At 57.7% G+C, this 24,593-nt stretch overlaps 2 protein-coding genes across 2 annotated transcripts; one reads left to right on the forward strand and one right to left on the reverse strand.

Moving 5' to 3' along the window:
- Window positions 1–2,296: 2,296 nt before the first annotated feature.
- Window positions 2,297–3,601, forward strand: CLDN23 (claudin 23). Its single transcript, XM_039551194.1, has one exon. The coding sequence runs from the start codon at window positions 2,483–2,485 to the stop codon at window positions 3,179–3,181; it is 699 nt and encodes a 232-aa protein (XP_039407128.1). The 5' UTR covers window positions 2,297–2,482; the 3' UTR covers window positions 3,182–3,601.
- A 660-nt stretch (window positions 3,602–4,261) lies between these two features.
- LOC104697308 (low-density lipoprotein receptor-related protein 2-like) lies at window positions 4,262–24,250 on the reverse strand. The gene is made up of 35 exons (XM_039551574.1): window positions 24,242–24,250; window positions 21,381–21,519; window positions 17,598–18,275; window positions 17,012–17,131; window positions 16,567–16,686; window positions 16,257–16,484; window positions 15,916–16,029; window positions 15,691–15,810; window positions 15,266–15,391; window positions 14,959–15,165; window positions 14,628–14,796; window positions 14,324–14,492; window positions 13,895–14,120; window positions 13,420–13,545; window positions 13,010–13,225; window positions 12,478–12,786; window positions 12,019–12,231; window positions 11,235–11,831; window positions 10,618–10,833; window positions 10,221–10,459; window positions 10,010–10,139; window positions 9,488–9,666; window positions 9,187–9,373; window positions 8,635–8,853; window positions 8,223–8,406; window positions 7,740–7,941; window positions 7,507–7,671; window positions 7,013–7,213; window positions 6,377–6,920; window positions 6,103–6,231; window positions 5,805–5,912; window positions 5,481–5,717; window positions 4,934–5,357; window positions 4,597–4,735; window positions 4,262–4,335 (listed from the first exon to the last, which is right to left on the reverse strand). Exons 1-35 carry the CDS (start codon window positions 24,248–24,250, stop codon window positions 4,279–4,281), a joined length of 7,446 nt encoding a protein of 2,481 aa, XP_039407508.1. The 3' UTR covers window positions 4,262–4,278.
- Between the last annotated feature and the right edge of the window lie 343 nt (window positions 24,251–24,593).

The raw sequence follows: 24,593 nt of genomic DNA on the forward strand, positions 1-24,593 counted from the left end.
ACAGCCTTGTAGAAGTAGGAAACACCAAATAAGGTGGCTTTCCCCACTCAATAGCTAGGGCAATGTGGGAAGGCAGGCAGTTTCAGCCAGACCATTTTATCTCTCAGGCCAGATGGCTTTAAATGCTTCCCCAGAGCTTGGAAAGGGCCAGGCACTGCTTTGAATTGCTTTTCATACCACCTCATTAGAAAGTAAAAGGGAAGAAATGAACAATCTATAACTTTGAGGCAACGGGAAACAGCTCTGTTAATCCCATTTCCTTCCCCAAGCTTAATCAGGGCAGGTCATCCAGCATCAGGGCCACATCACCTAATCTTCTTATCATTGTCCCACAGCCAGGAGCCTGGGCACCAGCCCAAAGGGCAGATACATCCTCCTGGGCATTATTATTAAATTGGAAAGGCCCAGGTTTTTATACCTGCCCCAGTGCATAATTGTGATACTCGTGGCAACAAGCTTCTACTGCAGCAGCAGATCCAAGGAGTGGCCACTTCCCAGATCCAAGCCTGTGTGAGCAAGGGCAAGAGGGGCACAGCACTGCTGGAGAAACAGATGAGAGAAAAAGGGAGGTGCTGCAGAGAGAGGGATCCTAGGGCAGGCACTGCAAAGCCCAAGGTGGGCATTACCCTCGAGGTTTCTTAGCCTTTCTGGGTAAAATGTGGGCAAATCCAACAAAATGCAGAATTTCTCCCTTTCCATCACGGTTGGGACATGCCCTACCCACACATTCGGGACGGAGAGAAAAGCCCTGGCCAGCCATGCAGGACTCAGGGCTTGCTGTCACCTGCTCACAGCTTGGCTTGGCTGGTCCATGGGTGACCACTGCTACACCTGACAACACTGCCACCAAGCTGTGATTTGTCACCTTAGTAAAAGCCTCCTGAGCTGGGAAGAGGCAAATGGCACCGATAGGCCTTTATCCATGGCTCTGTGCCACCCAGTTTGCTACCAGCTACCTCTGCCCCCCTCTTCCTCAAGAGTACTACATCTCACAGAAACCTCCACTTGGTGTCCAGACAGAAAGGTGTCCAGATACAACCTCACGAGAGAGTCAGGACTATAAGATTTCAGGCTTGCAGCACCTGTTCATGTGAGGGGATCCCATGGCAGAAGGCAGGCTTGGGCAACACATCAGGCTGGCAGCTGTGTGTTGGTTGGGCCCACAGCTCCCAGGGCAGTAGTGAGTGTGTTGGCACAGAGTCAGTGGCTGGAGTGGGGTAAAAGTTACAGAAGTCAATTGGACAGGAAAGGAATCAGCAAGTCCTAGCTTAGTTTCCCAGATGAGGAGTACCAAGTTTGAGCAAGCTTACTTGTACTTGTGTACAAGTAAGCCAGGTGCTCCCGCTGTGGAGCTACGCTCATCTGGCTGCTCTGCAGACGTGGCTGGGGACATGAGCCTTTGGCTGAGTCCAACCCACCCCTGCCTTCCAGATGGACTAAGATCCAGTGTTCAACAGCTTCACAATCCGTCCCCAAAATGATCTGGCACCCACAGAACTGAAGGGCTTCAGGGCTTCGGGGAATAGCTGTGGGACGGAGGAGTGGGGAAGGGAGCCGGGAGCAGCTGGTCCAGCACAGACCCACCCAGCCCTCCAGACGGCGAAGGACAAGAAAGCAGCAGTGCAAAGATGCCGTGGGGCACACAGGCAGCCAGCCTTCCTGCTCAGCCGGCGTTACTCATCCCAAATTGCTCCACAGAGAATGCTGCCCTCTCCTGGGCTCAGTGTAGCTGGCAGAAATTCAGGGAAATTAGGTGAGGCCCAAGCCGAGTGCTTTTTGGGGCTCAAAATCCTACATCGGGGCTGTCAAATGTGGTGATTCCCCATACCTATCTCAGTGGACATCCCAGGGACTCTTCCCGCCGAGAGCCAGGCTGCTGCGTCTGCTGGTGCCCTCTGAGGCAGCCTGGGAGGGGAGGAGCACGGCCAAGCTCAGGAGCCGTCCCTGAAGGACAGAGAAATGCGGAGGTCTCTTGGGCCAGTTACCAACTGTGAAATCTGCCAGCATTTCATCTGAATTATTTTCATTAATTAAAATAATTAAATTAAAATTAAAATAAGCTCGCATGCAGTTAATGAAAGGAGCTGTAGCAGGGTCCTGTGCCACCCCAGCAGCCCGGGCACGACCCCCATCCCGCCACCTGCGAGGAGACAGCGGGGGCCGCAGCTCCGGCGCTCCCCGCGGGCTCCCGCGGCCCTGGAAGGCGCTGTCCCCGCAGCAGGTGCCGGCCAGCCCTGCCCGGCCCGGGCTCCGCCTGCCAGCACCGCCTCCTGCCCGCACCTCCCCGCGGCCCGGGCACAGCCGGCTCCGCGGGCTGCCCGCCTGAGGGGCTCCAGGACCGCCGTGAGGGCTCCGGGACCGCCGCGGGACCGCCCACGCTGCCTGCCCCGGTGCCACAGCTCCTGTCCAGCGAGCCCCGGAGCTCCCGCCGACCTCGGGCAAGCGGGAGCCCCCCGGAGCCCGCTTCACCCGCTTCGCCAGCATGCGGACGCCGGCGGCGATGATCGTGGGGCTGGTACTGTGCCCCTGCGGGCTCCTGCTGACACTCACGGGCACGCTTTCACCCAAGTGGAGGCAGGTGAGCCACGTACCTGACCAGCCCATGGACGTCGTCTGGGAGCAGGGCATCTGGGACATATGCAGGGAGCGGCAGAGCACCCATGACCGCCTCTGCGGGCAGGCTGACGAGCTGGGCTACTTTGAGCGGGTGCCCGTGCGGGTGGCCCAAGGGCTGATGCCCTCCTCCCTGGTGCTCACCCTGGTGGGCTTGGTGGTGGCTGCCCTGGGTGTTCGCTGCTGGCAGCCGGAGCCCCGGCACCTGGTGGCCGGCGTGGCAGGGCTAGTGCTGCTCCTCTCTGGGCTGATGAGCCTAGTGCCCAGCTCCTGGTACACCCAGGAGCTGTGGGCACTGCCTGCAGCGCCTGGCAGCACGCTGAGCGTAGGCTACAGCTTGGTACTGAGCTACTTGGGAAGCTGTCTGGAGATCTTGGGGGGGCTGGCTCTCGCCCTCAGCTTCCATCACTACTGCAAGGAGTGCAGAGCCCCCAAATTGCCCCCCAGCCCTGTGATAGAGGCTGGGCCGTGCTCCAGTAGAGCTTACAGCAATCCCTGGGACGTGCTGGAGGATGAGCGAGATGGACAGCACTGGAGGAGCAGCCCACCTTGTGACTCTGACTTGTAGCCCCAGCACTGGGACAGCAGTCACCTCCCTGGCATCAAGAGCAGTGCTGGCTCCTACCCCTACAAGCCATGCCCTTCTCCCGGGGCACCTCTGAGCAGGCCAAAAACAAGACCAAGGACCTGATTTGAATATTTGCAACTTCCTCAAAAGCCTGCTGTTCTCTAGGATCTACAACTGTGCCAAAGCCACGCTGGATTGAGGATGAGAGGTGGCTCCAGTCCCTCCATGCCACTTTTACCTCATCTTCCTGTACCATGCACAGCAGCTTGGGCAGAGGCAGCTTCGGTGTTCCCATGTAAGCAACATACAGATCAGAAGTGTGTAACCTTCAGAGCTGGCAATAGGGGAGGGGAGCACCTGCCTCATGTCTCTGCTCAGCTCAGGACTGTGTGAACAGAAAAATAAATGCAAAGCAATGGGTTTGTGCTGTGGGATGGTTATGGGCTTTCTGCCAGGCAGGTTGGGCTGAGAGCCAGTGGGCACAGCTCACCCAACTTCCCTGTGCTTTGCCTGAAGCAGGAAGGAAAGGTCTGTAAAAGGGCATAGCTAGCTTTTATACATTTTCCCAAAGGACTTTAACCCCGTGGTCAAAATCAGCTCTAGAAGAGATTTCTCCTTCCTTGAGCACACTTCAGGGTGGGGCGGGGGGTGGGGGGGGGAAGGAAGATCACAGAGAAAAAAATAGCATATATTTCCCCTTTCAAAATTAGCTTGGTGTGAGGTGGTAAAACTGGTCTCACTGGTTTGTAGGGGACACTCAGGAGGTCAGAACTGCACTATAAAATCCTTCTCAGCCCCCTGCATAACAAGGTAAAAGCCAAGCCAGCTTCCTTGCAGAGTTACTTGGCCAAATTTTTATACCAGGCAAGCCCAAATCACCCTGGTCAGCAAGCTAAGCCTTGCTGTAGAGGGATAGTAGCTCAAGGGACAGTCTCAGAGAGTGTGTTGGGATTGGAGACTTCCTGATAAACCTCCCAAATGTTTTTTGTCTGGATTCTTATGTTCCCTAGGTCTTAGACATCTAGAAAGAGCAAAACCTCCCCTCCCCGGCCCGCACACAAACCACAGTGGCACAAGAGATGCGGCACATTGTTCCTTTATGAGAATACGGTGTTGATGTGAGATGGTCCTTTCCTCAGCAGGGCTGGCAGCTCCTGCAGAAATCACAGACGGCTGTGTCAGGGGTGAGTCTGACCCAGTCTCTCTAAGCCCACCCCACACCTTAGCACAGGGGCTCCAGCCACATGCAGAGTGGGACAGCCCTGTCAGACTCTAGGCGCCCCAGGTCTTTCCCCTCTCCCTCAGCAGGAGGGCAGAGCTTGCCTCAGGAGTGGGGACCATGCCAGCACTGGGCCCTGGGGCACTGCAGGGTGGCAGAGGAGTCCCTAGCAGGGCCTGCTCCAGATGCTACTCACTTCTTTCCCTTCATAAGCTTCATTCACAAATGTATCACTCTTGGGGGGAAGCTCTTCCTCCTCCTCCTCATCCTCTTCCTCAGGATCACTTTCACGGTGGTACAAGGTCAGCACCCGAGTTGAAGCAGTGCTTGAGGTCCTGAAGAGGGAAAAATGTACACTGAGAATGGCATGGCCATCTCCTAGAGATGGGGCAGATCCCAAGGTCCTGCCACAACCCCTGGTAATAGCCTGCTGGGGTGACTGGAGCTTTCCACATAGCCCATCAGGACTCCACAGTGTCCCTGTCCCTCTCTATTCCCAGTTGTACCTGGCCCAGCCCAGCCCCAGAGCTCACCTCCTCCGCCTGTCCCGCCTCCTCATGTAGGCCAGGGCCCCCACAGCAGCAGCAGCGAGCAGCAGGAGCACAGCCACCCCCAGGACAATGGGTCCTGCGAGGGGCTGCACCTCGGCCTCCTCGCAGTAGTCGCCACGGTAGCCCAGGGCACAGTGGCATGTCACTCGGCCAGCCTCGATGGCGCAGTCCCCGCGCAGGTTGCATGTCTCGCTGCTGCAGGGCACAGCCCCCAGCACCTCCTCTGTGCTGGGGGGTACCACGAAGGGCTCTCCATGCTCCTGGGGGCCAGCAGCTGCCGACAGGCTGGGGCTGGGCTGCTGAGGCTGGGGTGCAGCTATGGATGAGACTGGTTTCTCTTCCTCTATGTGGGACATTCCTGATGGTGCCACTGCAGGCACCTGCATCCCCACCTTCACTGAGGCGCCTGGAGGGATGGGCACAGATCAGCAGAGACGCAGGTAAGACCCCGTTCCCAAACTGGGGGAGACTGGGCAGGCTTCCCTGTGCCAAGGACCCCAGCACACCCTGGCTGTGGGCAGGCACTCACAGTCAGACTCATCGGAGCCGTCGGCACAGTCGGAGCGCCCGTCACAGACCTGCTCTCTGGAAATGCAGCTCTGGAGGTCGGGGCAGGCCTGGAGTGGGGCCGGGCAAGGTGGTGCCAGCGCACACGCTGCCCCATGCACCAGGTGGTATCCGGCAGAGCAGCGGCACTGCCGCCCGGCAGGGTTGGGCAGGCAGAGCTGGGCACAGCCCCCATTGCTCCTTGCACAGCCATTGGCGCCTGCCAAAACAGCGCCGGTTAGCCTGGCCACCACAAGGCACAGCTGAACCCCACAGATGTCCTGGGCTGGGGCAGTCCCAGACCCACCTTCCTGTGAGAACTGGCTGTAAATCCTCATGGCTACCAACTCCTGCTCCATCGGGAACCACCAGTTGTCAGCCTGCTCCAGCCGGCTGTGCCAGATCTTGCTGGAGCCTGAAGACACATGGGGTCAGCACTGCTCCACCTCCTCCCACAGGGGTGCCTGAGATGGGAGGTGGGGGTCCCCTAGCTTGCCCTTCACCCCACAGAGGGCCAAGCCTGCACCCCAGAAGGACTGGCAGAACCCCGTGTCCTAGTGCAGTAGTAGTGCTTTAGTGTCCTAAAGCACAGCAAACAGACCTACCATTGGTAGAGGTCGTGCTCCAGAGCAGAAAGCCTTCTCCTATGGCAAAGAGTGAAAGACCATGCAGCCCTTCCCGCACCACCCGGAAGCGGGATCCATCCAGCTCAACACTGCTGATAGTACCTCTCTCTGCAGGGCACAGATGGAGAGGCTTCAGTGTGGAGACAGAGAGGGCTTCAGGCTGCCCCTCAGGGCTGCGCCAGGCTGTGCTTTGTGGAGGTAGTGCCTGCACCACTGCTATCCCCAGCAGTGCCCTGCCTCAGCCCTCACTCACCATGGTCTGCCCAGTACAGCCTGGAGCCAGCACCCCCAAAGGCAAGGCCAGTGGGAGCCCGGGCTCTCCTCCAGACTGCTCTGCGGCCAGTGCCGTCCATGGCCGCACACTCCACCACGGCACCATGCCTGTGGCTGCCAGCTGCTGTGACAAAGCACATGGTGGAAGCACGAGGGCACAGTGCCAGCCAGGCAGCACCCTGCAGCCCCTCGCTGAGTAGTGCCAGGGCCCACCGCCCCCTGGGAGCTGCCACATGGATGCTGGGCGGCTGCCCCCCGATCCAGTAAAGGTTCCCACTCAGCCAGTCCAAGGCCAGGGATGTCACCGTGCCCTCCACAGCTACTGCCTTCTTCCAGGACAGCCGCCCCCAGTCCTTCAGGCGCAGCAGTCCAATGGAATTGCTTCCCACCTCTGCAAAGTACAAACTCTTGTCTTTCACTGCATAGTCAACGGCTGTCAGGCGGCTCACCTTGGCCAAGGGCAAGGCCCGGTGTGGGGGAAGCCCTTGGGATCCAGCTGTTGCAGGCAGGTCCTTCAGGTAGACCTAGAGGAAGAAGGCAGCACTAAGATGGGGACCCCTCTTCCTTGACAGCAGTGAGAACAGCAGCCCACAGGGCTGGCTCCAGAGGATGCTACCTGTGCCACAGCTGCCGGTGACACCAGGAGGGCAAAGGCTGAATCGCGGACGGGCAGGCAGGTGGTCTCGTTGGCGGCCAGCATCAGCCTGGCAGGGCAGCGGCACTGCCCAGTGTGCCTGGCGCTCAGCAGGCACAGGTGGGAGCAGCCACGCGTCTCACACGGGTTGGGGGCTGTGGGGCGCAGGGCCGGATGCATCACCTGCAGGACAGCAGGCTCAGGCTCAGCTCCATCAGCACCTGCCGGCAGAACTGAGCACCGCTGACACCACACCATGCTCCCAAGGCCCACACGCAGCCCAGCTCGGGGCAGGATGGTGAGGCAGACATGCTCCAACAGGACCAGAGACACCTGGCCACAGAGACTGCTGCCCAAGGACCACTGGGATGGGGGTACAGCTCCCAGTGCCTCCGCACTCAGAGGACAAAGGGCTGTGCAGGATGGGAGATCAGCAGTGCTGGCACAGCATGGTTTGGGGCTCTCCAAATAGGTACCTGGAGGCCGTGGGGCTGCCCCTGCCGTTTGAGCAGCACGGTCCTGTTCTTGCCACTGGCCTTGTCCACCTGCTGCACGGACCATGTCTTCCTCTCCGACCAGTAGAGCTGCCCCTCGCACACAGCTGCTGCAAAGGGGCTCCGGACCCAGCGCAGCTTCAGGACCTGTCAGAGAGGCTGTCAGTGCCCACCCCCGTCCCCATCAGGGCCCTGTCACCAGTGCCCCACCACACCTTCACACTGCTGCCGTCCAGATGTGCAGAACCAACACTGCCCAGCTTCTCATCCAGCCAGAAGATCCTCTGGGTGGGGAGGTCAAGGGCCAGTGCTGTGGGCCAGCCCAGTCCCTGGGCCAGCAGCACGTGCCGCCGACTCCCATCCATACTGGCCTCCATCAGTCGTGCATGGCTCCCCACCTCTGACCAGTACATCAGCCTAGTGGGAAGAGAGGTGCAGGCCTATGGCCCTGACACAGCATCATCCCAGCACCAAGGCAGCCCAGAAAAGCAGCCTTGAGCTTCCTATCCCATCACAGATATATTGAGAGCTCCATGCAGGGCAGGGCAGGTGTCTGGGCTCTTCTGTTACACAGTCCTGACAGCACCAAGGTGAGGCCATCCCACCTCTTCCCCAGCCTCTCACCTGCCTCCATGGAAGAAAATGGGGCAGGGCAAGGATGGCAAGGAGGTCCCCACGCCCCATTGTCCCAGACTTACCCTGCCAGAGGCTGGAGCACCAGAGAGTGGGGCTGGTCCAGGTCTCCATCCATCACCACAGTGTACTCTGGTATCCCTCGCCAGGCAGCCCCCAAGCGAGTGGCGAGCACCTGCCCTGCTGCCCCATCTGTCCAGTACAGGTTTCTCCCAAGCCAGTCCACTGCTATACAGTCTGATCTCACACCTGAAAGGCATCCAAGAGGCAGAACCTGTGTGGGATGACAGCTGCATGGCCCTTTGGCAAAGTGCTCCCAGCCCAGGTCCCTTCCATCCCAGGAGCTCTGGCTCCTCCCAACCTTGCTCCCACTAGCACTCCTCCACGTAAGGGATCACAGCTTGGCACCCCACTGCAGCCTGGAGACTGCACAGGGACAGAAGCCAGCCTTGATAACCCCGTGTTGTCACAGCCCACCTTTCACCAGTGTGCCTCTCTTTCCCGAGTTGAGATCCTGCCAGTGGATGCTCTCTGTGGCCAGGTCCATCCAGAAGACTTTCCTCTCCACCAAGTCATAGTCAAGTGAGAAGACAACACGATCCTTGTCAGTGGCCAGCACCACCTCCTCATGCCCACTCCGCAGGCCATAGGACAACACCTCAGACTGCACAGCCACCAGCAGCTTGGGCTCTGGTCCTGGGGCAACACAGACCCTGCTCAGCACTAGTGGTCCCAGCACATGCAGGCAAGGCACACAGCACTCACAGGCACTGGAGCTGGAACTCAGCCCTACCACACGGGATGTTCTCAGATAGTGCAGATGGATTTTCGGACCAGCCATGGGCTGGCAAACAGCAGCTCACAGCTGAATGGGGCCTGGGAGGCAACATGGCAGGGGGGACAGGGCCATTCACAGGACTACAAGGTTCCCCATGGGCAGCAGACATAGGGGGACAAGTATCCACCAGCCCCTGGCATACCTTAGAGGGCCAAGGATGCTCAGTGCTGCTAGGCCACCCCAGGACTTACCAGTGAGTTTGCAGACATGGCCATCGGGCTCCAGCAGGTAGCCAGGGAGACAGCCACAGCTGTAGGACCCTGGGGCATTGAGGCATGTCTGGCTGCAGGCTCCCTTGCCCCACTCCGTGCACTCATCTATGTCCATGCAGGACAGACCATCCTCAGCAAGCTGATAGCCTGGGCCACACCAGCACCGCTGTGGGGAAAGGGACCATCAGCTGCCCACCCTGGGGACACAAGGCTCCATTCTGCAGCTGGGCCAGGGCATCATGGCATGGCAAGCCCCTGTCCCAGGGCTGCTGGCACTCACAGGGCCCTGGGGCGAGGGGTAGCAAAGATGAGCGCAGGACCGCTGGCAGGGCACAGAGCAGTTCCCCCCCTCGTCTGAGCCATCCGCGCAGTCCTGCCGGCCGTTGCACACCAGGGATGCATTCAGGCAGGACCCCAGCCCGCAGGGGTACTCGTGACTCTGGCAGGGAGCAGGCTGGCCTGCAGGGACATGTGGGGAAGGCTGCCCTGAGCCTCATCCACCAGCTCCTTTTGCTCATCTGGGGTAGATTTAGCCGCTCCCAGAGGCTGCCCAGAGCTCACTGCAGCCACATCCAGAGCTGTGCCAGTAGCCTGGCTTCAGGCTATATTAACCCAAAGGCCACTGGCCCCTAGAGGGAGAAGAGCTACTCAGGACCTGGAGCCAACACAGATGCTGGGAATAGGCAGCCAGCATACAGGGCCCTTCACCTCAGCACAGACACATACCCATCTCCCTCTGTGCTGGGTACCCACCAGCCACCCCTGGGTGAAACAGAGGGGAGAAAATCAGGGTGTTGCTCACAGCCAGCCTCATCACTGCTATCTGTGCAGTCAGTCTCTCCATCACAGCGCCAGACATCAGGGATGCACTCAAGGCCACGGGAGCAGCCCCACTGCCGGTCCCCACACAGCCCTTCCTCCCAAGGACAGCCCTGCAAGGCAGAGGGTGAGAAAGGCTACCAGCCCTCCTGGGCATGAGTGGGGACAGGCTGTGTCACCACTGCTCCATTCACCTGCTCATCTGAGCCATCCCTGCAGTCAGCATCACCATCACAGCGCCAGGCCTCCGGCACACACTCCCCGCTGTGGGAACAGGTCACCTCACCCTCACGGCAGAGCAGCGGCCGGGGCACAGCACAGCCCTCCTCATCTGAGCCGTCCTGGCAGTCGTGGTCACCATCACAGTGCAGGGCCAGGGCCACACACTGCCCACTCCGACAGGCAAACTCAGTCAGACCACACTCCTTCAGCACTGTGGGCAAAGGCCAGGGCTGAGCGGGGGCACTGTCCCCATCCTCTCCGCAGGTTGCCCTGGGCAGTGTCTGCTCCTGGACCCACAAGAAACCTGGTGCATCCACCTGTGGGGCATGCAATCCCAGAAGCCCGTCCCATCCAGCCCCAGGGTCTCACCACAGCCCTGCTCATCAGTGTGGTCCAGGCAGTCGGCATGGCCATCACAGAGCCAGCTCTTGGGGATGCAGCGGGTGGCAGCATCGCAGCGCAGGGCACACTCCTGCGTGGGGGTCCAGCAGCCTGTCTCATCCGAGCCATCGGGGCACTGTGGCACCCCATCGCAGCGCTCTCCCGCCCTGACGCACACAGCTCCTCTCGCACAGTGGAAGGCCCCTGGGGAGACAAGGGGCTTTGCACTGCCTGCAGAAGGCCGCCAGGGTGCCCACACCCTGTGCTAGCCCTCCAGTGACCTAGAAAGGCCCCACAAGTGACAGAGCTGGGTCCCTCCTAGACAGTGAATCTCTAGCAGCCTAGGTCCTGAGCAAGGTGATTGTGGCAGTCTCAACTCAGCCACATCTACGTCACTATGGGCAGAGAGACCAACTCTGTCCTTTTCCAACAGCACCTTGAACCCAGTGCCAAGCTCAGAAGGAACCAATATGTCACATCACAAGCATCAGATCCCAGGACACAGACTTTACCAGGACCCTGTCCCAAAAACCCCACCAGGAAGCAGCCACAAGCCCTGGCACAGGGTGACACAGCTGCACAGGGGACAGAAGAATGGCTCCTACCTGGGGTGTTGCAGAGCTGGGCGCACCCATCCTCATCAGAGCCGTCTGCACAGTCGTTCTCCCCATCACACAGGTACTCCTGGGCCACGCACCCAGTGCCATCACGGCAGAGCACATGCGTGCGAGAACAGGACAGATGGAGAACTGAGGTCAAGGGGTGTGCCGGGCTGGACCGGAGGGATGGGGTAGGTGTCACTACCCGTGCAGAACTGCTTGAGTGTGGGGTGGTAGTGGTTGGCTGTGGGGAACTGATCTTAGTTGTAAAAGACCGAGTGGCTGTGGTGCTGGTGCTGGCTGCCTGCACAGTGGTAGGCTTGGTTGGTGTGGTCCGGGCAGTGGTTGGTGTGGTCCGGGCAGTGGTTGGTGTGGTCCGGGCAGTGGTTGGTGCTGGGGTGGTCTTCTTTGATGTGGACTGTCTGGTGGGTTGTGATGTGGTAGCTTTGCTGGTTGGTGCAGGAGTAGTGGTGAGTGCCATGGTGGTCTGGCTTGGCAGCGGTGTTGTGGAGGTGGTAGCAGTAGCAGTGGTGCTTGTGGGTGTCCTCATAGTGGTTGTCACAGGTGGAGGGAGTGGCACGGCAGTCTCTTTGCTTGGTGGCACTGGCAGAGGATTTGGGACTTGTTGGGGCTGTGCCCTCCCCACACTCCAGGTACCTCCCAGAGCACCCCACATGGCCACCAGTAGCCAGGCACCCTGCCCTAGCTCAGAGCAGCACAGGCCACCCAGCCTGTACAGGTACATCAGGTACAGCAGCAGTGCCAGGCAAAAAACCACAGCCGCTCTTACCAGCCTGCAGCTCTGAGCCCACGAAGGCCACCGCTCCCTGCACACCTGCTGCCGGCATGGACAGCACGAGGGCCAGCGTCCTCCGGTCCCACAGCAGCAGAGCTGTCCCATTTGCCGACACCAGGTATGGCTCAAAGGCGGCCATGAGGCCATGGGGCCAGCTGGGTGCCAGGGTGACTGCTTGCCGCTTGGTCAGACTCAGCGCCCGCAGGCCTGTGGGGCAGAGGCATGGTAGGACCTGGAGCCTGCCCGCACCCCTCATGGCCCCCCCTGTGCTGCACAACCCACAGCTATGGCAGGGACCTCATGGCTGAGGCCAGGGACTCAGCCACAGGACACAGTCTGCCCCATGAGTATCCTACTGCTCAGGCAGGGACATACTGCATTTAGGACATGGCTGATCACTCCTGCCTACGTCTACTACCTCCACTTCCTGCTCCAGATACCACTAGGGCTCACCCAGGGCTGAGCTCCAGAGCACGCTGAAGGCTCTGCTATCCATGGCTGCAGGCAGGTCTCCAGGCCACGTCTCATTCCAGGCATCCCACGGAGCACCCCCCGCCAGGCTCAGCTGCTGCAGGGGCTGCCCGCGAGCCAGCCAGTAGAGAGCACCACGCCGCCAGTCCAAGAAGAGGTGTTGGATGCTGCTGTGAGCCCGGTGCAGGATGCGCGGGGACATGTCAGATGTCTGGATCACCCCGATGTCCCTCCGGTTACATGCGAGCCAGTACAGGTCCCCCGAGCGGATGTCCACACGGGCAGAGCACACTTGGCAAGAGCAGGCATGCAAGCAGTTACGAGGCTGCCCCATGACCCTGCACCTCTGCCTGGGTGCCCCTAGACCCTAAACCCAGGGCACAGCTGCCCACTGCCTTGACATGGCCTCACTGTGGGCACCACCAGCCCACTGTGCTCTGCACCCAGGAGATCCTCAGGCCTCAGGGAGCATCAGGAAGGGGACGGTGCCCTCTATCACCCCATAGGGTCTCACCTGGCAGCCCAGTCACAATGGCCTCTCTCCTGCCAGGGTGGCCCACAACACGCAGCAGAGTCCCACGGTCATCTGTCCCATAGAGTACTGACCTCTGCCAGTCCACATCTTGCAGATGGAAGGGCTCCTGCCACTCCTGCACCTGCTTGGTGTGTGCTCCAGGGCCTACATGCACCAGGGAGATGGCCTTTCCTGATGCATACACAATGGACAGCTCTGCAGGGCATAAGGGCAGTGTGTGAGCACAGCCCCAGGGACACTGGATGGGGTCACCAGCATGAACCAAGACAGAAATGTCACAGCACTGGTGTGTGCCGGGAACCTCATCCCAGCAAACCCACAGCCCCTTATGGCCCTCCTCCAACTCCCACATGGATGTAAACCACCCCAGAGAGCCAGACCCTGCTCACCTGCACACTTCCCCGAGGGCAGGAGGAAGAGGCCCTCTGGACACGCACATTTGTAGCCCCGAGGGTGCACAGGGGACAGAAGGCAAAGGTGACTGCACAGGCCCGGAGCACATGCAGCAGTGTCCCCTGGGAGCAAGAGGATGTTAAAAGCTCAAGCAGTCATGACCCCAATATCTCTCCTTATCCCCAAATACCACAGACTGTCCTGGGTCTGGATAAGGGCTGGAGGCAGGGTAATGATGTCTCATGAGGGCTCAGGTCTACCCAAAGCCATAGGCCTTGGCAGCTTTCCTACAGTTTTATAGGTCCCCTCTGAACCAACCTCACAACCCCTTGTCACAGGATCAGGCAAACCATTGGGCACGACCTGGTGAGCTTCAGGACCCTGTGAGCCTTTCCTAGCACCCAGGGATGTAGTGGGGGTTGCTGCCATGCTGCCAGCCCTGCAGCAGTGCAGCACCTACAAGGTACTCACGGGGAGGCTGCTGCAGTGCATGCAGCACAGTGAAAGCTGAGATAGAGGCACGGAGCAGCACTGCGTGCTCCTGGGGAGAGGCCCAGGTTGCTGACACCAGCTCTGTGCCATCGGTCCAGAAGAACCGGCTCTCAAACACGGCCAGGCCCAGAGGCTCCGTATGGCTCCGCAAAACAGCGTGGAAGGAGTGGCGCCCGCTGCCATCCACCCGCAGTGTCTCGATGGACTGGGGACAAGGCAAGGCACAGTGCCCATGTGGCATCCCCAGACCCTGATGCTTCTCCTCCCAGCCCAGGAATGTATGCCAGACCTAGGCACCACTCCCTGCTCCCTCCCATGCTTTGGCCATGGACACAGGGGAACCAGGGCCACCCTCCCAACTCCCACCTTATCATCTCTCTGGGTGGAAGAGAGCGCCCTCATCCCTACCTCCTTGTACTCGCTGATCCAGTACAGCCTGCCAGCCACATGGTCCAGGCTCAGCCCCACAGGCTCCTCCATGGACACAACTGTGAGCTCCCGCCGGTTTGAGCCATCCATGCCGGCTGCAGCAATGACTGCCCTGCCCCTCTGTCCACGGTTGACCCAGTACAGGGACCTGGGGGCAGGCACTAAGCACCCACTTCACAGCATAATACCAGTGCTGCCATAGACCCGCAGCAGGCATGACACGGTCAGCACCAGTATCGTGATCCCAGGAGCCTGGGCCAACCCTGGGTCGTTCACTGCTCACCTTGCAGCTGGATGTACTGTCAGCTGCTCTGGTGCAATGTCCTTCCCCAGCACTGTCACATAACCCCGGCCATCGCCCAGCCCAGCACAGATGGCTGGAGGATGGCTGCTTGCCCAGTACAGCTGCCCTGTGAACCAGTCCACGGAAATGCTGTTTACCTCTCTGGCATCTGTAGAGACAGAGCAGTTTTAAGGCACACCTGCTCCAGGCAGTGAGGCAAACCCAGGTTGCCCCTTCCTCTATACAGGAAAAGCAGTACTGGGGTGGCAGGCCAGCTCTCAGCATCCATCTCAGCCCTGCTACAGCACCCAGCAGGCTTGGTCCTCCTCACCTGCATAGAGAGGCTTTGTGCCTTTCCCTGGGTGGTGAACACGGAGCTCTCCGTCCTCTGTCAGCCAGTAGTAGGTTTCTCGGAGCAGGTCATACACCAGGGCACGGGGTTCGGTCTCAGTGGAGAGCAGGGGACGGTAAGCTTGGGTCCGTACATCCAGAAGGGCCAGGTCCTGCCCCACGGCCACCAAGATCTGTGTTGCATTGTCTGCCAGGGTGAGAGGCAAGTCACTCATTGACCAGGGACATGGCCAGCTAGGGGCACTGCCTGGCCCCTCGGCCAGCCTGGGCTCCCCTCCTCTCCCTACCTGCCACTTCGCAGGCAGTGCCATGCCGCAGGGTGTAGCCCTGGAGACAGGCGCAGCTGAAAGTGCCCGGGGTGTTGCTGCACAGCTGGCTGCAGGGGCTGTACTCCAGGGAGCACTCGTCCACATCTGCACGGATAGGTGAGATCAGCAGCCTGCCATGGACCTGCCCCAGACAGTATTGCCGCTAGCTCCCCTGGGACTACAGGCAGGCTCTCTAGATACCAGAACATGGGCCTCAGCCCCAAAATGCACCAGCTGCTGCTCGGACATGATCTAGACACAATCTTTATGGGACCGTGTGTGATGCACAGGCAGGAGCAGGGCAGAGGCAGGTGTTCCCCCAGAAGCATGGGCTCCATGGAGACTGCTGTCAGTGGCCAAGGCCACATTTTGACCGAAGCACATGCACCCTGACCTCCCCTTACCAGCACAGCTTTGCCCATCTGCCTGCAGCACCCAGCCAGCCCCGCAGGAGCACTGCACTCCCCAGTGTGTGTCGGCACACGTCTCTGCACAGCCCCCGTTGCGTACAAAGCAGCTCCGACCTGTGGGGACACAGAAAAGAGTGACAGGAGGCAGGACAGCTCCGTGAATCCCCTCCCCCTGGCCCCACCCAGATGGGCAGCAGCCAGCAGCTGCATGTAACTCACCACATGTGCTGGGCTCATCAGTGCCATCCAGGCAGTCATCCTTGTCATCACACATCAGGGACTCCAGGATACACTTGCCCTCATCGCACCGCACCATGCCAGGTGTACAGGGGGCTATGGCACACACAGCTCATGTCAGCAGGGCAGGCCAATACCCTGGGCACAGGGGAAACCATGGGTCCCAGACTCTTGGGAAGGCCCTGCAAAGCGTCAACAGCTTCCTGGGAAGCTTGTCACCATCCCAAGGGAAGTTGGAGCCCAGGAAAACAAAGTACTCCCTAATTCACACATGGCCCAGACAGGTCTCACCCTACTGAGGGGCATCCAGTGTTCTTGCTTACCGCAGACATCTTCATCCGAGGAATCACCACAGTCATCAATCCCATTGCACTTCCACTCAGCCATGATGCACACCCTGTTCCTGCACTGCCACTGCCCAGGCAGACAGGGCTGCTGGGGACACCCCTCCTCGTCCCAGCCATCCTCACAGTCTTGGTGCCGATCGCACAGCTCCCAGTGCGGGATACAGTGGTGGGTGCCAGGACACTGCACCTTCTTTGTCCCACACACTGAGGAAACAGCGCAGCACTCACCAGCCTGCCCTGCATCCCGAACCACCCCCCCTCAGAGCCCCCAGCAGAGAGTACCTACCACAGTCCTGCTCATCAGAGCCATCCAGGCAGTCAGCGGCACCATCGCAACGCCAGCTGCTAGAAACACACCGGCCATCGTCACACTGCCAGACATGGGGGTCCCCACCACAGGCAACATCTGCAGGGACAACACACAGTCACTGGGACCTACTGCTGTGGCAGAACAACAAGGGTCCACTTCATCCTGGCACGGGACAGGTGCTGGCAGAGCCCAAGGAACATAGATTCCAGGGTGTGTTCTCATGCCACAGATATTCCCCAGGATCTCTGGGGCACGTAGGTCCTTGCAGGATGCCACACAGGCAGAGCTAGCAAAGACTGAGGTGCCTCCGGCTTGTCCTGCCCCGCCACTCCCCAGAGCACCAGGGCCCCTTGATGCCCATGCAGCACAGCCCCCAGGCCACCCCACGACAGTGGATGGGTGCCAGTGTTCCCCCACTCACCGCACTGCTCGTCCGTGCCGTCAGGACACTGCTGCTCGCCATCGCAGAGCCAGGGAACGGGGATGCAGCCGGCAGCGCAGGCGGCCTGGCGTGAGGCTGCACACGTGGGGCTGGCGGCCGCTGCGGGCAAGAGGGAGACGGGCCCGGGATCAGGCAGGGCGGCCGCACCGGGCATCCACCTGCACAGCCCCCCTGCAGCCTGGGGGTCCCGGCATAGCCCAGCGCGGGGAGGGACCGGTCCCTTCCAGGGCCACCTCTGGATCTCCTCTGGGGCTACAGGTGAGAGCTGCACCTCTCGTCCCCGCTCAGGGAAGGCAGGGACCCCCCAAGCCGCTAGGCAGCGGTACGGGGTCCCTCGGGGCGCAGGGGTCCCCATGCTGTCTGGCTGACAAGTATGCCACGGGGGGCAGGAGCACATCACCGGGGGATGAATAGAACGGGGACATCCTCGGTGACAGGGACCCCCCCATTGCCCATCGTGGGGGGATGAGGAAGCTGCCCTGATGCGGCGGGCGCCCACCGCAGCCCCTTGGGATGAGGCAGGAATTTCCCTCCCCACAGGCCCGCCCCCTTGGTCCTGGCTCACGGGCGCGGCGTGTCCCGGCGCCAGCGGCGCTCCCGGCCAGCGGCAGCAGCGGCGGCAGGAGGATGCTGAGGAAGACGAGGACCCGGCGGAGCGGCGGCGGGGGGCGGCCCATGGCGGCGGCGACGGCGGGGAGGGGCGGCTCCGGGGGGCCCGGCCGGCGGAGGGAGCACGGAGCCGCGGCCGCTGCCTTTATGTCCGGGCGCGGGCGGCCATTGGGCACCGCGGGTACCGCCCGCCGCCCGCAGAGACCCCCGCCCGCCCCGCCGCCGCGGGAGCTGCGCCACGCTGCCCCGGAGAGCCCCCCGGCCGGGACGCGGGGGTCGCCGGCCTCGGGCGGGCCAGCTGCGGTCCCGGGCCGGGCGCTCTCGGGACCCGCCGCTCGCCAAGAGCCGAGGGGTGCGGAGGGACCCCTGGCCCCCGCCCCGCCTGGCCGGGCGGGGGTTGTTGTGAGAGCCGGCCGTGAGAACCGGGCCCGCAGCACCTGCGCCGGGCGTGGGAAGGCAGCGGCAGCCTTGAACGCGGGGGCACCCCCGAAAACACGGGGCTGCGCGCACCCCCCGGCCGGCCGGCCTCGACCTTGAGCGCTGTGAAAGAGCCGCTGGAGCACAACAAGGAGAGGGAGAGCAGCGGCCGAGGGAGGAAAACAGCCCGGCGAGAGGATAAGGCACCTGCCACTGCCTGGGAAAGGAGCAGGCAAAGCGGGGGAATCGCCCAAGCCGCGGAGATGGCCCCGGGGCACGGGAGTTTGCAGACCTCTCGCTACACACCCGGGGGAAACTGCCGGTGTGCTGCCCCTCCATCCCTTTTGGCTTGTCTCCCGGCCAGCTGCGTGTGGTGGCGTGAGTGTCTATCCACCCCCAAGACTAGTCTGTACTCCAAGCACATCCCTGGCCTGTGGGTGCTGTGCACTCATCCTCTCCAACCTTCCCATCAAACTGCCCTGCATGAGAGCTGAGTCTGGAAAGTTGCTGCAGTGGGTGCACACTTACTAGCACCACTGTCTTTCTGTGAGACGTTCTGGCATGTACATGTTTTCCGGCTTGCTCAGAAAGGGAAAGCTCCAGGATGATCTCCTGCATGCCACAGAAAAGATGGTACCAGCCACAAGGCTGGCACAGGTAGGGCTCTGACACAGCCAAGTCAGCTGGAAGCTCAGAGCAGAGACACCCCCAGGCAGATGGAAAGACCAGGGTGTTGCACAGCTCTGGGTCAGGAGATATTTGTTCCAAGGTGTGGTGTCCACACCCAGCTGTCCACTCTCTCTGGGCAGCATCCCAGTAGCTCTGGGCAGTTGACTTCCTCAGGCACTCCCCAGGAAACACAAGTGTGCAGATCCCTGGGATGATGAGCACCCTTGTGGCAGGAACTTCAGGCAAAGTGGTCCTAGTGGTCGGGGAAGAGAGTAGAAAGGACAGAGCAGTATCCAGGCAACCCCAAGACTATCCAGAAAGCTCCCATGCCCTCCTCACATTTGTAGGCCAATGCTGAGATTTGTGTTAGGTCCCTGGGGATGTGCCCTGTACCCCAGGTCTGCCACCCCACAGTGTACCCACACCACCAAAGCCATAACTCCTCACACTGGTTGGCTGGGAAGGGCAAGTGGCAGCAGAGGGACTGTGAAAAAGGGTCCAGAAGTTAGTGGGTGTGGTGGAAATGCCCAGTGCACCTGAGCCTTAGCTTGGGAATCTGGGGCAGCAGTGAGGGAGAGGAGACCTGGTGTGTCCAGCCCCTTAAAATGCAGGAGATTTTTTTTGAAGCATGATTTAAAGTCAAAATATTTTACACACATGTGTATAGATAAAAGAACATACAGGTACATGTATGTATAAACAATAGCCCAACGTACATAATTATATTCATACATACCTACAATGACTTCTGCTCTGTGAGGTACTGGTTGTTTTTTTCTGGACTTCTGAAGAGATTTTTTTGATATTTTCTGTTTTTTCTTAACAGTTCCATCAGTGGGGAAGTCTTCTTTTCTCACTGACATTTAGATTCTCCCTTCTCTGCCTCCAAAATCTAAGGGGGGCTTGATGATAGGAGAAGGCTGGCACCAAAATGAGAGGGAACAAATCTGTGCTCATGTGAACAGCAGCATGAAAAATGCTATTAAAAAGTTTAGCACCATGTCCCATTAACACCTTTAACTATTCTGAATACAGCAAAACCAGTTTTTTTTCAAATATCCAGAGGCAGTTTCACATTAAATAGTGTGATTGATTTTATATTGTTCATAGAAAATTACAGGTATCCTTTCTGCTATGTGATTGATCCCATTCTCTTTTTGTTATTGGCATATTCCTGTTCCTTTTCAGTAACTTCTAAGCAGCCTTTTCCTAAAGATAAGGGACATCATGCTGTTAAAAAAAAAACAAAAACAAAAAAATCTGTGGGACACTCGGCCTCCCATCAGTTATCAAACTTCTGCAATCTTGTTTCCGTAAAGAAAGGACAGCTCTACTTGCCTCTGTGCTGTGTGGCCTGACTATACTCAAAATTAAACTGCCTGCAATCTGTTGACTAAAATTTATGCCAGTGGGAAAACTGGATTTCATGAGATACCTATTTCTTCCTAGGAAATCATCTTATTCAATGCTTAAAATAAAATAAAATAAAATAAAATAAAAAGAGATAGCATTACAAACTACCTTTCAGAAACCGAAGCTTCTTCCAGGTAACAAAAACCCTTTTTCAATCCTGTGCTCTCAAGAACTACAACTCCTGTTTCAGGGTCTGGCCCACAGCCACACTGACAGCAACACTCCCATGAGACTTGCAGAGTGGTGCCCTGGTCTGGTGCCCAGACTCCCTGACATATCAGGTAATCTCAGTAACTCTGTCCTGGGACAGCCTGGCAAAGTGGGTGACAGATGCCATGCCAGAGGGATAGGAAATGGTGGGAGACATTGTCTTTCATTTGTCATTTTTCTACTTTGCTGTCTTAGCAGCATTGTCTCTCTTTTGCTTAAATGTCCCTCCAACCTACACCCTTACGGCCAGCTCAGTGCCCAGCAAAAGCAAACAGGGATGGTGGCAGCACCTGCCTCGGGGGGTATTTTAATGAGGAACAGAGTGGTCTCACAAGTGGCACCTCCAGCCTCCAAGAGCCTCAGCACAGGCAGGGGGAGCACCAACACTGAGACTTTTGGTTGGGATATCCTCCCATGTCCCAAAGGCCAAACAGCTTTGAAAAATAAAAGCTTACAAACCTAAGGCACTACTGGGGAGAACTGGGAAATATTAGGACCTGCTGTGATACAGCCTGGCAAGATGCTTAAAGAAACAGCGTTGTTTACCACAGTATTATTTCCCTTAATTAAAAGGGGTTTGAAAGGAACAACGTTCAGGCCATTTGGAGGACTAATTTTATGAATACAGTAAGGAAACAATTTCTTGTTCTCAGCAGTTAAAAGAGCTACATGCTTTCAACACCCTAGGCAGGTTGGAAACTTGATGTGTTTGCCTTCATGGTTTTATTTCAGAACACAACTGGGGAGGAAGATGTTTTTAAGAAGCAAGTGAATTATCAGGATAAGGAAATTGAGACCGTTTTGAGCTTTCATTGATTTGGGGAAATAAACCCACAAGGTACTGTCTACTGCCCTGAAAGGTTCCAAAAATGTTTGCTTCTTTTCAAAAAAACTCTAGGCTTGTGATTATGTCTCCCCCACATCCTCGTCACCCTACTGTTCCCCAGCCCGCTGAGAATTAACTGTGAGATCTGGGGAAGATGGAGAAGGAAATCACGACCTCCACTTAGAGATGCCGTAGTTCCCTCACCGTCTCCCGTCCGGGCTTCACCCATCAGGATCCGCCTGTGGTGCCTCTCCACGCCGCCACTGGGGAGCAGCAGAAGACTGCAGGAAGGTCCTGCTTTGTTCTGCTCTCCCAGGCTCGGTGAGTTATCCATGAGGATATCCTGGAGGGAACAGAGAAGGAAATCAGGATGTCCACCTGCAGCTGCCATGCTCAGCCTAACAGCAGCCCTGTCGCACACCCCAACTTTCAGCCTCACAGCTTGTCACCACACCCTGCTCAAAGCTTCCCTGCACCCTTGCACCTTGTCTCGCCTTGGGAGGCGGGACAAGGTGATACAGTTGCTGTGAGAAGGCCAAGCCCAGGTTTAGCCCAGGACAGGATGGTGGGGACAAGCCTCCTCGCCTGGGTAGCTCTGACTTGGCTCGGGGGTTCTGATCCTTCCACACTGGGAGCAGGAAGGAAAAATCACTGCCAGCCTGCACCAACAAGGCAGAAGCATCTCCCCAGGACTGCAGGCATACAGGGCTCTCTGAGGTAGCTCTGCTAGGAGGACACGAGGGGCCTGCCACTTGGTGGCACACATTCATCTCTGTGTATACACACACACATATATAGACAGATGCATATACAGATTCACACACACCTATATGGATGCTGAAGGACTGTTTCCAGTCCTTTGATACCCTGCTTCACTGAGGTGTCTCCTGCCAGGCAGGTCCATGAGGTCAGTGTATCCTGGACATGATATTTAGAGCAGTGTGAAGTGCTGCTGTTCCCCATTGCTGCAGGGCATGGCCAAGAGAGTGGGAAGGTGAGCAGCCCATCCCTGAGCAGTTGCGCATCTCCTGCACAGATGGGGGAGATTGCCTGCGAAGATTGAGCCTGTGGCTGGAAAAAGGGCAGAATTCACTGCTGCTTATAGTGACTGGGATTGAATTCATCATTATGGATGCCTTGCCAGCTGTCATGAGCAGTGGCTGACCCTTCACTGTCTCCTCTGGCCTCATCTCTGTGTCCCACCATGCTTTCTGGCACAGTGCCTCCACTCTTGAAAGCAGCCACACTGTCACACCCACTTCTTGCTCACCCCTCCAGCCAGTCCTGCTTTCAGGCAAGATGCTACCTTGCACCGACTAACTTTTCTAAAAGTTTCTAACTTTTGTGACCAGGATCTGGAAGTTTCTTCCTTTTTCCAAGGAAACTTGGAAACTCTTTACCACAGAAAAAAAACAAAAAAACATCTGGCCACACCTTGCTCTTCTCCAAAGAAAGTAAAACTCTTCACAAAACGCCCCCCAGAAAACAAAAAACAAAAAAAACCACCCCAAACAAACAAAACAAAAACAACAACAACAAACAACAACAACAAAAAACAAACCCCCAAACCCCCAAAACAAACAACCCAACAAAACAAAAAAACCCAACCCACCCCACACAGCATTTTCCCTTTCTGTTCTGTTTTCCGTCCTCTATTTAATAACTCCAAATTCTTCCTTGTCCATACTCCATCTCTGGTTCCACACACATCCCTTCAACACAAGAGTGAACAGCCCAGGTAAAGATGCTTTCTCACTGTATTCCCTGGCTGACCTCATTATCTAACAGAGTAAAAACTCAAATAATGAGAAAAGGTCCTCCTCTACCAGAAGCAGCCAATCCAACATTGCTTTGCCATCACAGATCCCAGTTAGCTTCACATCACTGCTTTTAGCTGCTTAGTAAGGCACACCAAGAAAAATAATTGTCTTTGTCATCTCTCTCTAGATGCATATAACTTCACAGGAAAACATCTGATTCACCATTGCTTGGAAAACTAGCCTGGTTTTAACATGCCTCCAGAACAGTTCCTCCCCACCCACCTTTGACCAGATTTCTTTGGGGTTTTTATAGAAGGGAGTTTGGCTTTCTGATTTCCAACTGCCTGCAGATTTTTTCTCGTTCTTTACATACTGAAGGCTGCATCTGCACTTGGCTACTGACGCGAGGCTCAGCTGGAGCAGGTAGCAGGTATATCACGGCTTCTCATCCAACCCACTCATGCGTGTTCCCTCCGTGAACACCATGGTGCAGGTTGGGATCTAGGTGCACTTGGTCCTCACTCCCAGGAGCACAGTTGGTGTCCTGGACCAGGATGCCCCCCTTGTCTCATGATGTCACCCTGGAGCCACTGATTCCTGCTCTCAGTGCTGCATTAAAGCCTCACCTGCTTTGATTGCTCCAGGCCTGGGGTGACAGTGCAGCCCACTGTGATGCGAAGCACATGGTGAAGCCACTCGTGCAGGAAACAACAGCAGACCTCATCCTCTGCCAATGCTTTTCAGGGTCACTTCTTTAATGACTGAGCAGTACTGAGAGCTGCAGGGAGACAAAGGAGGCTATAAAACAGGCCAATCTGCCCTCCTCTCAGGCTATCACAGCTGATCTTACCTACTGCCAGTGAGCAGTAAAGCATTATAACCCTGGGACAGCCTGTGCTCCACATATTATCCCCTTTCTTATTCCCCGAGGAGCTTTGAACAAAATTAAGGGGGGGAAAAAAAAGCCACAATGAAGAAGAAATTATGCTTAAGGAAGAGAGAACTGGGAAAATGTGCAGTTCTCCCTGCAACCTCATCCCGGTTTCAGTGATCAGCATTTCTTGAGCCAGACATTGTGTCTCCTTCTAATAGCCCTTGATGGCTTTTTCTTCAAGGTATTCCTTTTTGAACTCTTACAAACCTCAATATCAAAACAATGGAGACTTCCTCCTCTCAGTTCTGTACTGTGGAAAGAAACCAGCTCCACTTGCTTCCTTCTAACAGGACACCTGAGAGCTTAACAGGGTGAAAGACAGTTCCTCCTTGCCCACTTGCATCTGCCCTCTCAAGGTTGAATATACCTACCCTGTCCATGGTGTCGAAACCACCCCAGACCTTTAAAAATCCTTGGTGCTCTTTGGCACTGGGGAGACCATTGTTGGGCAGAGTGTCTGAGACATGGGCACATCTTGGCTGCAGATGAACTGCAGAATTTCCATTTTGTTCCTTTCCTGGACATTCCAAAGGCCTGTCTCAGACAGGATAGGGGTTAATCCATGCATTGATATCCTGAGAGCTGCAGCTGGCAGCCAGGTGCCTGTGAGATAGGGCATCCCTGCTGCAGCTGGCATGTACTTGCACAGCTTTCTGTTGACATCCTGCTGGGACATGGTGTGGCCCACCCTCATTCTTCAGCCAGAAGTGGTGCTTCTCACCT

Source organism: Corvus cornix, chromosome 4 (assembly GCF_000738735.6).
Source record: "Corvus cornix cornix isolate S_Up_H32 chromosome 4, ASM73873v5, whole genome shotgun sequence".
NCBI classification, from domain to species: Eukaryota; Metazoa; Chordata; class Aves; order Passeriformes; family Corvidae; genus Corvus; species Corvus cornix.

Bases quoted from the DNA above. Each gene is read 5' to 3' on its own strand.
- CLDN23 (XM_039551194.1), top strand. From the start codon at position 2,483: ATGCGGACGCCGGCGGCGATGATCGTGGGGCTGGTACTGTGCCCCTGC.
- LOC104697308 (XM_039551574.1), bottom strand. The intron at 10,460-10,617 runs GTGAGACCCTGG...CTTTGCCCACAG, and splicing joins CACTGATGAGCAGGGCTGTG to TGCTGAAGGAGTGTGGTCTG. The intron at 4,336-4,596 runs GTGAGTAGCATC...TGATTTCTGCAG, and splicing joins AAGCTTATGAAGGGAAAGAA to GAGCTGCCAGCCCTGCTGAG.